Raw genomic sequence first — 12,947 nt, 5'->3', positions numbered from 1 at the left:
TAGTAGTAAAGAGCTAGTAGTAGTGAAGAGCTAGTAGTAGTGAAGAGCTAGTAGTAGTAAAGAGCTAGTAGTAGTGAAGAGCTAGTAGTAGTAAAGAGCTAGTAGTAGTAAAGAGCTAGTAGTAGTAAAGAGCTAGTAGTAGTAAAGAGCTAGTAGTAGTGAAGAGCTAGTAGTAGTGAAGAGCTAGTAGTAGTGAAGAGCTAGTAGTAGTGAAGAGCTAGTAGTAGTGAAGAGCTAGTAGTAGTGAAGAGCTAGTAGTAGTGAAGAGCTAGTAGTAGTGAAGAGCTAGTAGTAGTGAAGAGCTAGTAGTAGTGAAGAGCTAGTAGTAGTGAAGAGCTAGTAGTAGTGAAGAGCTAGCAGTAGTGAAGAGCTAGCAGTAGTGAAGAGCTAGCAGTAGTGAAGAGCTAGCAGTAGTGAAGAGCTAGCAGTAGTGAAGAGCTAGCCGTAGTGAAGAGCTAGTAGTAGCTGTCCCCGCCTACATAAGTTATTGGTCAACTAATAAAAATGTCATCCGCTAATCAAGAATGTAATGGACACATCATTGTCTTGCAAATGAACACAGTCATGCAACAGAACCATTATTATGCTTATTAAAGATCAGTGCATTTTCATTGTGATGCCAGAAATGTGCCGTTTGACAGCAAATAACGTGTGTGGCGTCGTCCCCGTGTTTGCAGGGCGCTTGTGGAGGAGAACGAGGGACTGTATGACAGACAGGTGTACGGTGTCCTGGAGACGGTGGCTGTTCTAGACCCAGCTGTGGTTCAAACCCTCGTCCCCAACCTGTCACTGAGTCTGAGGAACACGGAACACAAGAGAGGACTGGGCAGGAACGCTGCTCTGAGGTGTGTTTTTGTGTTGTGTTGTGTTGTGGTGCTAAAATAACTTTGTGGGGGGGGGGGGGCGGGGGGTCTCGTAACGGGCTCCTCGAGACATAGAATACCTTGGCATATATACATGACAGTAAGGGGTGTCAGGTGGGAAGGAGGAGGTGATTAGATAGGAGGGTGTGACATTGGGGGGCGGGGGTAGGTGCTTCAAGGGGAGGGGCTGACCTGGAAGGGGGTAGGAGTTTGAGACACAAAGGAAGGAGCCGGAAAGGGGATGGTTTAGGTATGGAGGTGAGAGACAAAGGGTGGTGACTGATTGATCATGGGACAAAGGGATTGATCAAGGGAGACGGGGGTACCATAGTAGTTGTGGGGGAGGGGTGACAAAATGGGAGGGGGGGTACATATAATTTCCAAACAGTAGTTTCAGCGCGAGAGGGAGGAGCCACGGCGTAATTCTTTGAAACATCTTTGGTAACTTGTAGAAGATGACAGAAAGGCAGCCTTTGGTCCAGAAGAAAGGTAAAAGTAATCGTGTTTAATAATCGTGATTTCAATATCATTCAAAGTAATCGTAATTCAGATTTTTGCCATACTCGAGCAGCCCTATATACTCTTTTAAATTCTAAAATCGATTTGACTGAGAATAGTGGGTGCAGGATGAATTTAGGAAATCGCCAGCCACTAACCAGGGGATGAAAACATTTCTAATCCAAACACACATCTTCTATCTACAATGGAGACCCTTCACTACGAGTAACGTCATCCCATATTCTGTGCTATTGATCGAGAAACTAAATGTATGACTAATGTCTCTCTCTCTCTCTCTCTCTCTCTCTCTCTCTCTCTCTCTCTCTCTCTCTCTCTCTCTCTCTCTCTCTCTCTCTCTCTCTCTCTCTCTCTCTCTCTCTCTCTCTCTCTCTCTCTCTCTCTCTCTCTCTCTCTCTCTCTCTCTCTCTCTCTCTCTCTCTCTCTCTCTCTCTCTCTCTCTCTCTCTCTCAGGAGTGCATACAGGAAGCTGCTCGGCCTCCTGGGAGACGGCGGCCAGGCTGAGATACTGAATCTAGAGGAGGACTAGAGAGTGAGAGCAGAGAGTGAGAGCAGAGAGGGAGAGCAGAGAGGGAGACCAGAGAGTGAGACCAGAGAGTGAGACCAGAGAGTGAGACCAGAGAGTGAGAACCCACACGACCAACAGGCTATATCAGTATGTTTGGGTATGAATGGATGGACCAGCAACACAGAGCAGGAGCGTTTATGATGCAGATACTAGAATGTGCACCAAAGTCTGGTCTGGGTACCGGCAGCTTGGCTGATAACTATCACTTCTGTTTTACAATGACATCCCAAACTATATTTACTGAGGCTTGAACGGCTGCCATCACTTTGAATAACAAGAGAATGTAATTATTGTACATAGTGTAGATAAATCTTTGTCTTCCGAGCCTTTCAGCCATTGTGTAGCGTGATGGGTGCCCCACAGTGGTGCTCGGGGAGGCAATTTCCACCCTACATTGTAAAGCGCTTTTGGAGTGTCTAGAAAAGAGCTGTATGAATGCAATGATCATTCATTCAAGTGCCATTTTGTACAGACCTATTGTTACGATTGTGTTCTGTAAAAATTAAATGTGTTTTGTTAAATAAATATTAAAGATGAAAAAGGTTCTCGTCTACTTTTCACAATGTGCGGAACCAGAATTTCACAAAATAATCATGTTCATCTACGGAAATATATTGTTTCATCTTCCTGGAGAAACGTAGCCACTCCCATCCACATGGAGGGTGAGCGGCAAAAAAAAAAGTCCAATCCGTTTCTATTTTGCCTTCCAATTAGGGATGCTCGATATTGGCTTTTTTACCGATACCGATATTCCGATATTGTCCAACTATTAATTTCCGATACCGATATCAACCGATATCAACCGATACCGATATATGCAGGGTTTCCCCGTCCAAAAAACGTAATAATTTCAGGTAACTAATCATTTCACTGGATATATATATAACAAATATTGTTATTGTTTTTTATTTTTTTTAAACCGATACCGATATTTTCCGATATCACATTTTACTGCCGATATCGGCCGATAATATCGGTTGGCCGATAATATCGGACATCCCTACTTCCAATACTACTTTAGGATGTCAATCAAATCCACCTAGTCCCGCCCCAAATGGAAATAGACAAAATTGCAGAAGCTCACGATGTCATAAACACAGTTCCTGTGGATCTTGTATGTCTGTGTTGTATTGTACGTCTGTCTTCAATTCCCAGTTGGTCAGTAAGGCTACGTTCACAGGAAAAAGTGGCCCAAATCAGATCTGTCGCAGCAACGTTGTCCTTTAACCAAGGTGCATGAACTGGAAAAAACTATCTTTATTATAAAAATAAATGCTCTTTATTCATACAATCAAAACCAACACATTACGGCAACATGCCTTGATGTAACCCTGATGACGGCATGTTGCCGAAACACGTTGGTTTTAATTGCATGAATAAAGAACATTCTTTTTTAGAACATCCATCGTCCTAAATCAGATACAGGTCTGATTGTGACCTCGGTCTGAACAGTCATGTCAGAATTCATGCAACTTTTACAACACATTCATCACAGTTCTGTGCTGGCGGGAGTCACTATGTGAAAACAAACATGACAGCTGTGATGGAGGTGGTCAGTGGAGGGACAGTGAGGAGTTTACCTTATGCGTATTTGTGGTGATACTTTTGTACAAGCAAAACTTGAGGGGACGTATCATAACCCGTCTGTTTGAAAGAATATTGAAAGAAGAAATGTCTCTCTTTCACCTCCTCGCCCCCATTATCAGCTGCTTACGAATTAGCCCCCACTGCACTTCAACATCAATTTATAAAGTAAACCATAATCAGTGTCCTCCATGTTTACGTCCATCTTCGTTATTGTTCATTTTTCACATATGGGTCAGTTCAGAAGCTTGACCAGTTCACACTGGAATCTGATATTGGCCAAAGTAAATAAATAAAAAGTATTGGATCTGAGCAATAAATGAGAATTGAGCAAAAAAAAGACCTGCAGTGTGAACGTAGTGAGGTCTGTTAGCGCAGCAGCGGATGCAGCACATGCTGCCTGTGGTCCAGTCAGGCCTGCAGTGTGAACGTAGTGAGGTCTGTTAGCACAGCAGCGGATGCAGCACATGCTGCCTGTGGTCCAGTCAGGCCTGCAGTGTGAACGTAGTGAGGTCTGTTAGCAGAGCAGCGGATGCAGCACAGACTGCCTGTGGTCCAGTCAGGCTTGCAGTGTGAACGTAGTGAGGTCTGTTAGCGCAGCAGCGGATGCAGCACATGCTGCCTGTGGTCCAGTCAGGCCTGCAGTGTGAACGTAGTGAGGTCTGTTAGCACAGCAGCGGATGCAGCACATGCTGCCTGTGGTCCAGTCAGGCCTGCAGTGTGAACGTAGTGAGGTCTGTTAGCGCAGCAGCGGATGCAGCACAGGCTGCCTGTGGTCCAGCCAGGCGGCCCTGTCGTGTCTACTTGGCATTCTGAAGAGCTGCTTCTGTGGCACGTCGAGGGCGGAACCAAAAATAGTCCGATATGAAAAACAAGCAAGTCTTGTTTATTCCATTTCTCTTTTCCTCTTTGCCTTTTTCAAGTCACAGCAATCTCTCTGGCAATCAGGCTCGAGTTTGCACCTCATCACAGCCCGCTTCGCTGCCGTCCCCCACAATCATCCAGACGCATTTTCTGTCATTTCTACTCATCCTCCAAGCCTTGTGAAATGTCTGTGCGTCTGTCAATGTACGCTCTTCGGTAGGCACTGCTGTTGGGGCATGATTGGAAAGTGAAGAGTTTGTACTTGAATAGTGTATTTCAGCACAGTTTTGAGGTACTTGTACTTGAATAGTGTACTTCAGCACAGGTTTGAGGTACTTGTACTTTACTTACCATTTTAGTGAACTTTAGTACTTTTCAAAGTTAGTATCCTTTACTTCACTACTTTAATCCAAGTCCTGCACTTACTGCAGTAGTTACTTTGAAGGAAAATGTTTAGCTTACAAAACATTGATGAGGTGTCAACTTCAAGAGGAACCACTGTCACCAGAGAACACTGTTACCAGAGAACACTGTTAGCAGAGAACACTGTCACCAGAGAACACTGTTACCAGAGAACACTGTCACCAGAGAACACTGTCACCAGAGAACACTGTTACCAGAGAACACTGTCACCAGAGAACACTGTCACCAGAGAACACTGTCACCAGAGAACACTGTTACCAGAGAACACTGTTACCAGAGAACACTGTCACCAGAGAACACTGTCACCAGAGAACACTGTTACCAGAGAACACTGTTACCAGAGAACACTGTCACCAGAGAACACTGTTACCGGAGAACACTGTCACCAGAGAACACTGTTACCGGAGAACACTGTTACCAGAGAACACTGTTACCAGAGAACACTGTCACCAGAGAACACTGTTACCGGAGAACACTGTCACCAGAGAACACTGTTACCAGAGAACACTGTCACCAGAGAACACTGTTACCAGAGAACACTGTCACCAGAGAACACTGTCACCAGAGAACACTGTTACCAGAGAACACTGTTACCAGAGAACACTGTCACCAGAGAACACTGTCACCAGAGAACACTGTCACCAGAGAACACTGTCACCAGAGAACACTGTTAGCAGAGAACACTGTTAGCAGAGAACACTGTCACCAGAGAACACTGTCACCAGAGAACACTGTTACCAGAGAACACTGTCACCAGAGAACACTGTCACCAGAGAACACTGTTACCAGATAACACTGTCACCAGAGAACACTGTTACCAGAGAACAGAGAACACTGTCACCAGAGAACACTGTCACCAGAGAACACTGTCACCAGAGAACACTGTTACCAGAGAACACTGTCACCAGAAAACACTGTTACCAGAGAACACTGTTACCAGAGAACACTGTCACCAGAAAACACTGTTACCAGAAAACACTGTTACCAGAGAACACTGTCACCAGAGAACACTGTTACCAGAGAACACTGTCACCAGAGAACACTGTTACCAGAGAACACTGTCACCAGAGAACACTGTCACCAGAGAACACTGTTACCAGAGAACACTGTCACCAGAGAACACTGTCTGTTACCAGAGAACACTGTCACCAGAGAACACTGTCACCAGAGAACACTGTCTGTTACCAGAGAACACTGTTACCAGAGAACACTGTTACCAGAGAACACTGTCACCAGAGAACACTGTCACCAGAGAACACTGTTACCAGAGAACACTGTTACCAGAGAACACTGTCACCAGAGAACACTGTCACCAGAGAACACTGTCTGTTACCAGAGAACACTGTCACCAGAGAACACTGTTACCAGAGAACACTGTTACCAGAGAACACTGTCACCAGAGAACACTGTTACCAGAGAACAGAGAACACTGTCACCAGAGAACACTGTCACCAGAGAACACTGTCACCAGAGAACACTGTTACCAGAGAACACTGTCACCAGAGAACACTGTTACCGGAGAACACTGTTACCAGAGAACACTGTCACCAGAGAACACTGTTACCAGAGAACACTGTCACCAGAGAACACTGTCACCAGAGAACACTGTCACCAGAGAACACTGTCACCAGAGAACACTGTCACCAGAGAACACTTACCAGAGAACACTGTTACCAGAGAACACTGTCACCAGAGAACACTGTCACCAGAGAACACTGTTACCAGAGAACACTGTTACCAGAGAACACTGTTACCAGAGAACACTGTCACCAGAGAACACTGTTAGCAGAGAACACTGTTACCAGAGAACACGTTAATATATTATAGAAACAACATTACTCTATTTTAGGGTGGATTTTCCCTTTTAACAACCTTTTTGAGGCCAGTGCTCAATGTAAGTGCAATATTCATATGACTGATAACCTTGGAGTGAAAATCTTTTTTTCCCATGTTCAGTCTCGGACAAAACAAAAACAAATATGTGAATTTCATTCAGTATTTCACTAGTCGAATAGATGGTAATAGAATAAGAGTAGACTACTTGATTACTTGTGCCCTTCCCTGAATACTAAGCTGAAGAGTGACGCATGGGTGCGTAGGTGGTTACTGTAGAAAGGTATATATGGAGCTAAACACTCTAAAAAGTAAATCTTCCCAAGAGCGCACTCTTTATTTCCATGGTTATCGGCGGAGCAGTGCAGACGTCCCAGCCTGCCGTCGAGATTCCAGATCTGCCGTCAGTCCTTGATCACCGCAAACTCCAAGATGAGAACGAGGATCTTGTGAAGGACTTTCTGAAGTGAGAGTTCCAATGATAAACATCAAAACACCACTGATGTGTTCCCTTCCTCCAACAGGCTGGAAGAGGAGGGAGGGAGTTCAGAGACTGAGTGGTGTAATGATGTGTTGACTTCCTGCTTACCAGTGGTGTTGTCGACCATACATGCGCTGTCTGGCAGCGTGGCTAGAGCTCCGGGCTCATGATCTGAAGGTTGTGGGTTTGAGTCCTCTCTCTGTCCTTTGGACTTGGCAGTAACCATGCCCCTGTCATGCTGACAGGGACACCATACAGTTGAGAGTACAGCTAGATATACATAAATACTGTATATAGATAGATAAATACTGTATATATATAGATACATACATACAGTATATAGATACTGTAGACAAATAGATGCATACATAAATACTGTAGAGATAGATAGAGTACATACATAGATACTGTAGAGATAGATAGAGTACATACATAGATACTGTAGACAAATAGATAAAGACTAGATTGATAGATACTATAGACATATACTGTAGATTAGGGCTGTCCCCGACTAAGGATTTGGATGGTCGACTATGATTGGCCAAAATGTGCCGTTAGTAGACTATTGGTAGACAAAAAAAAATAAGTATAATATAAAAAACATTTTATTTTTGTATCATTCCATTTGGGCTGTGGGGGGTGCTTAATGTCTGAAGGAGTCGACTGAAGGCTTCTTGTCCTCTGCAAAAGCATGCAATTGGTCCACTGATGGATACATCTTGATATTTGTCTAGTCTAGTGTGTTCATTAGATGGGTGAAATCCTCTTTCAGTGCCTCTGTGCCTGTTTTCGTAGGCAGTTAGCCTCTGGTATGCGTGCCATTAGCGTTAGCCACGCTTCTAGGCCTCTTTTCTTTTGGAAAGAATAATTGAAGAATGAAAGAATATATTATAATTATTTTTATTTATTCGACTAAGAGGTTGGCTAGTCGACTACGGCTCCTTTCGACCGATTAGTCGACTAATAGGGGTCAGCCCTACTGTAGATAGATATATACTGTAGAAGGATATATACTGTAGATAAATAGATAATATACTGCAGATGGATAGATATTATAGACAGATAGATATATAGATACTATACAGATAGATATGTAGATACTATAGACAGATATATATAGATACTATAGACAGATAGATATATAGTACTTTAATCGTCCCCTTGGGGAAATTGCAATGTCACAGCAGCACACAAAATGACAAACAAACAATACCAGCATAGAAATAGCAATTGAATTAAAAACAAATAAATAGAATTAAAGAGTATCAAAAAACAATAGGTGAAAGGTTGAGCGGGTAAGGCATCCATTGAGCCTGTAGCCCAAGGTTGGGTGGTACACAGTGGTGGAGGAGGCCATTTCCACTCTACATTGAAAAGCGCTTTGAATTCACTCATCCAACAAATTAAATGTAAAGCAATGGGGCCACGCTTCAGTCTGTCAAAGTGCTTCTCACTGTGGCCCCATTCACTGTACATTAGCTGTGTGGCTAACCGAGGAGGAGCGGGGTGTCCAGTCCAAAGCACAGTGTGGTACGTGCTGAGAAAAAGTTTCTCTGACAACATCATTCATGAGTAAGAAATAGGAGTCCAAAGATTCTGAACTTATATATATAAATCATTCCCCTGCCATCCTCCTCACAGCACCAAGCCATCCAATAAACACCTCTAATATAATAAATAATAAATTGTATCTGCTTGGAGAATTTATTCATTGCGGTTCGGCCTGTCTGACACATTATCAGGTCACTGCAAACAGTCCGTATGGAAAACAGTGATGACTTTCAATGAATATTAATATATCCATATTGAAAATAAAAAATTGTCGTACGTCTTCCCACCATCACACCTCATGTTATACATGATCACAGCTCATGTTATGAATTTGTCCCAGTCTGCAGCAGCACAGGTTGTACTGATTCTATAAACACCATCTATTCTGCAAACAAAAGATTGTGTCCAAGTCTTCCTCCGTACATTTTCTAATGTCTTTAGGGAAGAAAGTAGAGTTCAAGTCCTTTTTCTTTTCTTTTTTTGGTCAATGTAAAATGAGATGGGTTTTTTTTTTCTTTTGAAAACCAGCATAATCCAGTGATGTCATCACACAGCGTATTCTCTCCTAGACAGCACAGTAGACAGTTGACATCATCTAAATGTGACATTAATTTCAACTAAACAGTCTTCGGTCCTGAGCTTCATAGAAAAAAAACACACTCGCACTCAAAAGAGTTACACAGGTTTCCAAAACACACACACACACACAGTATATGGAGGTGGCATGGAGTTCATCGGTGCATTGCAGAGTAAACAGCACTGTAGTGGGTAGAACTAGACTAGTGCTTATAGCCCTGTAACCAGATATAAAAAGATGCTGCTTGAGAATCCAGTCTGGCTTCCTCTGTAGACTACAGGCTATGACATGCTTAGGTCACACGCCAGTTACTGTAGACTACAGGCTATGACATGCTTAGGTCACACGCCAGTTACTGTAGACTACAGGCTATGACATGCTTAGGTCACACGGCAGTTACTGTAGACCAGGACTAGTTCACTATTGCGTTGCAGAGTGAATAGAAACTCCTCACAGAGTGAATAGAACTCCTCACAGAGTGAATAGAAACTCCTCACAGAGTGAATAGAACTCCTCACAGAGTGAATAGAAACTCCTCACAGAGTGAATAGAAACTCCTCACAGAGTGAATAGAACTCCTCACAGAGTGAATAGAACTCCTCACAGAGTGAATAGAACTCCTCACAGAGTGAATAGAAACTCCTCACAGAGTGACTAGAACTCCTCACAGAGTGAATAGAAACTCCTCACAGAGTGACTAGAACTCCTCACAGAGTGAATAGAACTCCTCACAGAGTGAATAGAACTCCTCACAGAGTGAATAGAACTCCTCACAGAGTGAATAGAACTCCTCACAGAGTGAATAGAACTCCTCACAGAGGGGGGGGGGGGGTCATCTAGTAAAAAATGAATGGGGATAATCTGCTTGTTTTGCCGCGTCAATGTTTGGTACAGGATTAGATATTAAGTTTATCAGTTGCTTTTATAATCACTAGAACTGAAATAAAGAAAACGAGACGACGGCAACACACAGTTCTGTTTACAACGCCATAGTGAAATATAGGTAAATTAAAGGGGAATGCCACCCATTTTTCTTAGGAATTCACGTGTTCTGCCTGTGCCCCATGCAGGGCAGTCGGTGTTCGTGAGTATGCAACACTAGAAGTCAGAGAGAGATAATTACTCCAATTGAGGATGTAAACTATGGGGCTCCAGACACAATGAACAGGCCTCTGACTTTGTGAGGCCATAACATTTGTGTTGAGCTCTTAACACCTACGTCTAGAAGGTCTGAACCAGAATTAACCTGTTTTAACAGATTCAAGTATAAAATCCACGTTATCTGGCTGGTCTCTGGTTGTGAGAACTAAATTTGTGTGTAAGAGCTCACAGAAGAGAGAGTGGTCGGTGTTCACAAATAATTGAACTGTCCTGGAGCACGGGAAGAACATACTGACTGAACTGTCCTGGGGCACAGGAAGAACATACTGCCTGAACTGTCCTGGGGCACAGGAAGAACATACTGACTGAACTGTCCTGGGGCACAGGAAGAACATACTGACTGAACTGTCCTGGGGCACAGGAAGAACATACTGACTGAACTGTCCTGGGGCACAGGAAGAACATACTGCCTGAACTGTCCTGGGGCACAGGAAGAACATACTGACTGAACTGTCCTGGGGCACAGGAAGAACATACTGACTGAACTGTCCTGGGGCACAGGAAGAACATACTGACTGAACTGTCCTGGGGCACAGGAAGAACATACTGCCTGAACTGTCCTGGGGCACAGGAAGAACATACTGACTGAACTGTCCTGGGGCACAGGAAGAACATACTGACTGAACTATTCTGGAGCACAGGAAGAACATACTGACTGAACTGTCCTGGGGCACAGGAAGAACATATTGACTGAACTATTCTGGGGCACAGGACGAACATACTGACTGAACTGTTCTGGGGCACAGGAAGAACATACTGACTGAACTGTTCTGGGGCACAGGACGAACATACTGACTGAACTGTTCTGGGGCACAGGACGAACATACTGCCTGAATTGTCCTGGGGCAGTAGAATCTACGTATTTCCTAAAATTCTTAAAATGGATGACGTTCCCCGTTAAAAGTCACCATCCTGCAATCTCTCTATGAGTGGATAGGTTGTCATTAAAGGAACACGCCAACAGTAAGGGAAATTCTCTCACCGTCTTACTTTCAGCTTACTACTACGCATTTCCCATAATACTGGCGTGTTCCTTTAAGATACCTGTCCTCCTCGTGGGGAAGCTATCCTCCCTTTGAAGACCTTTTTTTGACTGGATGTCATGAGGAACTTGTCGGTCTTTGAGGTAAGATGCCAGAATGATGTGGCTGCATGTCTGAGTCTGCAGCAACTTGTAGTAGAATGATGTTGCTGTGTGTCTGAGGTCTACAGGAACATGTAGAATGATGTTGCTGTGTCTCTGAGGTCAGCAGCAACTTGTAGAATGATGTTGCTGTGTCTCTGAGGTCAGCAGCAACTTGTAGAATGATGTTGCTGTGTCTCTGAGGTCATCAGCAACTTGTAGTAGAATGATGTTGCTGTGTGTCTGAGTCTGCAGCAACTTGTAGTAGAATGATGTTGCTGTGTGTCTGAGTCTGCAGCAACTTGTAGTAGAATGATGTTGCTGTGTCTCTGAGGTCAGCAGGAACACGTAGAATGATGTTGCTGTGTCTCTGAGGTCAGCAGGAACTTGTAGAATAATGTTGCTGTATGTCTGAGGTCAGCAGGAGCGTGCAAATGTGAATACTGAATACTGTTTCCAAGCACAGTGTATACCAACAGTGAAGGGGGGGGGGGGGGGGCAGTCTGCAGCAGGGACAGACTATTTTCACAGCATTTCGTCCGGGGGCTGTGGTTTTGCTGGGCATACATATAAATAAATAGTTGTATAAATAATTGACCCTATGGTACTGCTTTTTTCTCTAGTTGAGATTAGGGTTAGGTGTGAGGTTTCCAGTCAGGTTAAAGTAAGAGTTGTTAGGGAAATGGTTTGAAAACAGGAGTCTCGTTGGCAGCAGTGGGTGAACCATGCAGACAGTGTGCAATAATGTACTGAAAAGCTGAGCCCAGGAATTATTTTCACAACCATCCCAAACTAGTTCCAAACTGAAGACTGTGGTTATATGTATATGAATTCAGCCTCTTTTTGTATTCACCCCCCCCACAGTCTTTTATCATCCACGGGACGTCGGGATGCCCTTCATTTCAAGCCCAGGATGAGACAGGTTCTGAACCCAGGATGAAGGTCTGAACTCAGGATGAGCTAAGGGTCTGAACCCAGGATGAGCTGAGGCAGGGTCTGAACCCAGGATGAAGGTCTGAACCCAGGATGAGCTGAGGCAGGTTCTGAATCCAGGATGAAGGTCTGAACCCAGGATGAGCAGAGGCAGGTTCTGAACCCAGGATGAAGGTCTGAACCCAGGATGAGCAGAGGCAGGGTCTGAACCCAGGATGAAGGTCTGGACCCAGGATGAGCAGAGGCAGGTTCTGAACCCAGGATGAAGGTCTGAACCCAGGATGAGCAGAGGCAGGTTCTGAACCCAGGATGAAGGTCTGAACCCAGGATGAGCAGAGGCAGGGTCTGAACCCAGGATGAAGGTCTGAACCCAGGATGAGCAGAGGCAGGTTCTGAACCCAGGATGAAGGTCTGAACCCAGGATGAGCAGAGGCAGGGTCTGAACCCAGGATGAGCTGAGGGTCTGAACC

At 44.3% G+C, this 12,947-nt stretch overlaps 1 protein-coding gene across 4 annotated transcripts in view; it reads left to right on the top strand.

Moving 5' to 3' along the window:
- Window positions 1-2,435, top strand: part of mms22l (MMS22-like, DNA repair protein) — a 94,929-nt gene extending 92,494 nt beyond the window's left edge. For all 4 annotated transcript variants that reach the window (XM_084336909.1, XM_084336910.1, XM_084336911.1 and 1 more), the window contains exons 25-26: window positions 678-845; window positions 1,833-2,435. In XM_084336909.1, coding sequence (XP_084193035.1) covers window positions 678-845; window positions 1,833-1,908 — 244 coding nt within the window. In that variant the 3' untranslated portion in view covers window positions 1,909-2,435. The remainder of the gene's footprint in view (window positions 1-677; window positions 846-1,832) is intronic.
- Window positions 2,436-12,947: the final 10,512 nt, after the last annotated feature.

The sequence above is a fragment of the Notolepis coatsorum genome, assembly GCF_963971535.1.
Source record: "Notolepis coatsorum genome assembly, chromosome: 19".
Lineage (NCBI taxonomy): Eukaryota > Metazoa > Chordata > Actinopteri > Aulopiformes > Paralepididae > Notolepis > Notolepis coatsorum.
This window is presented reverse-complemented; position numbering and strand designations above follow the sequence as displayed.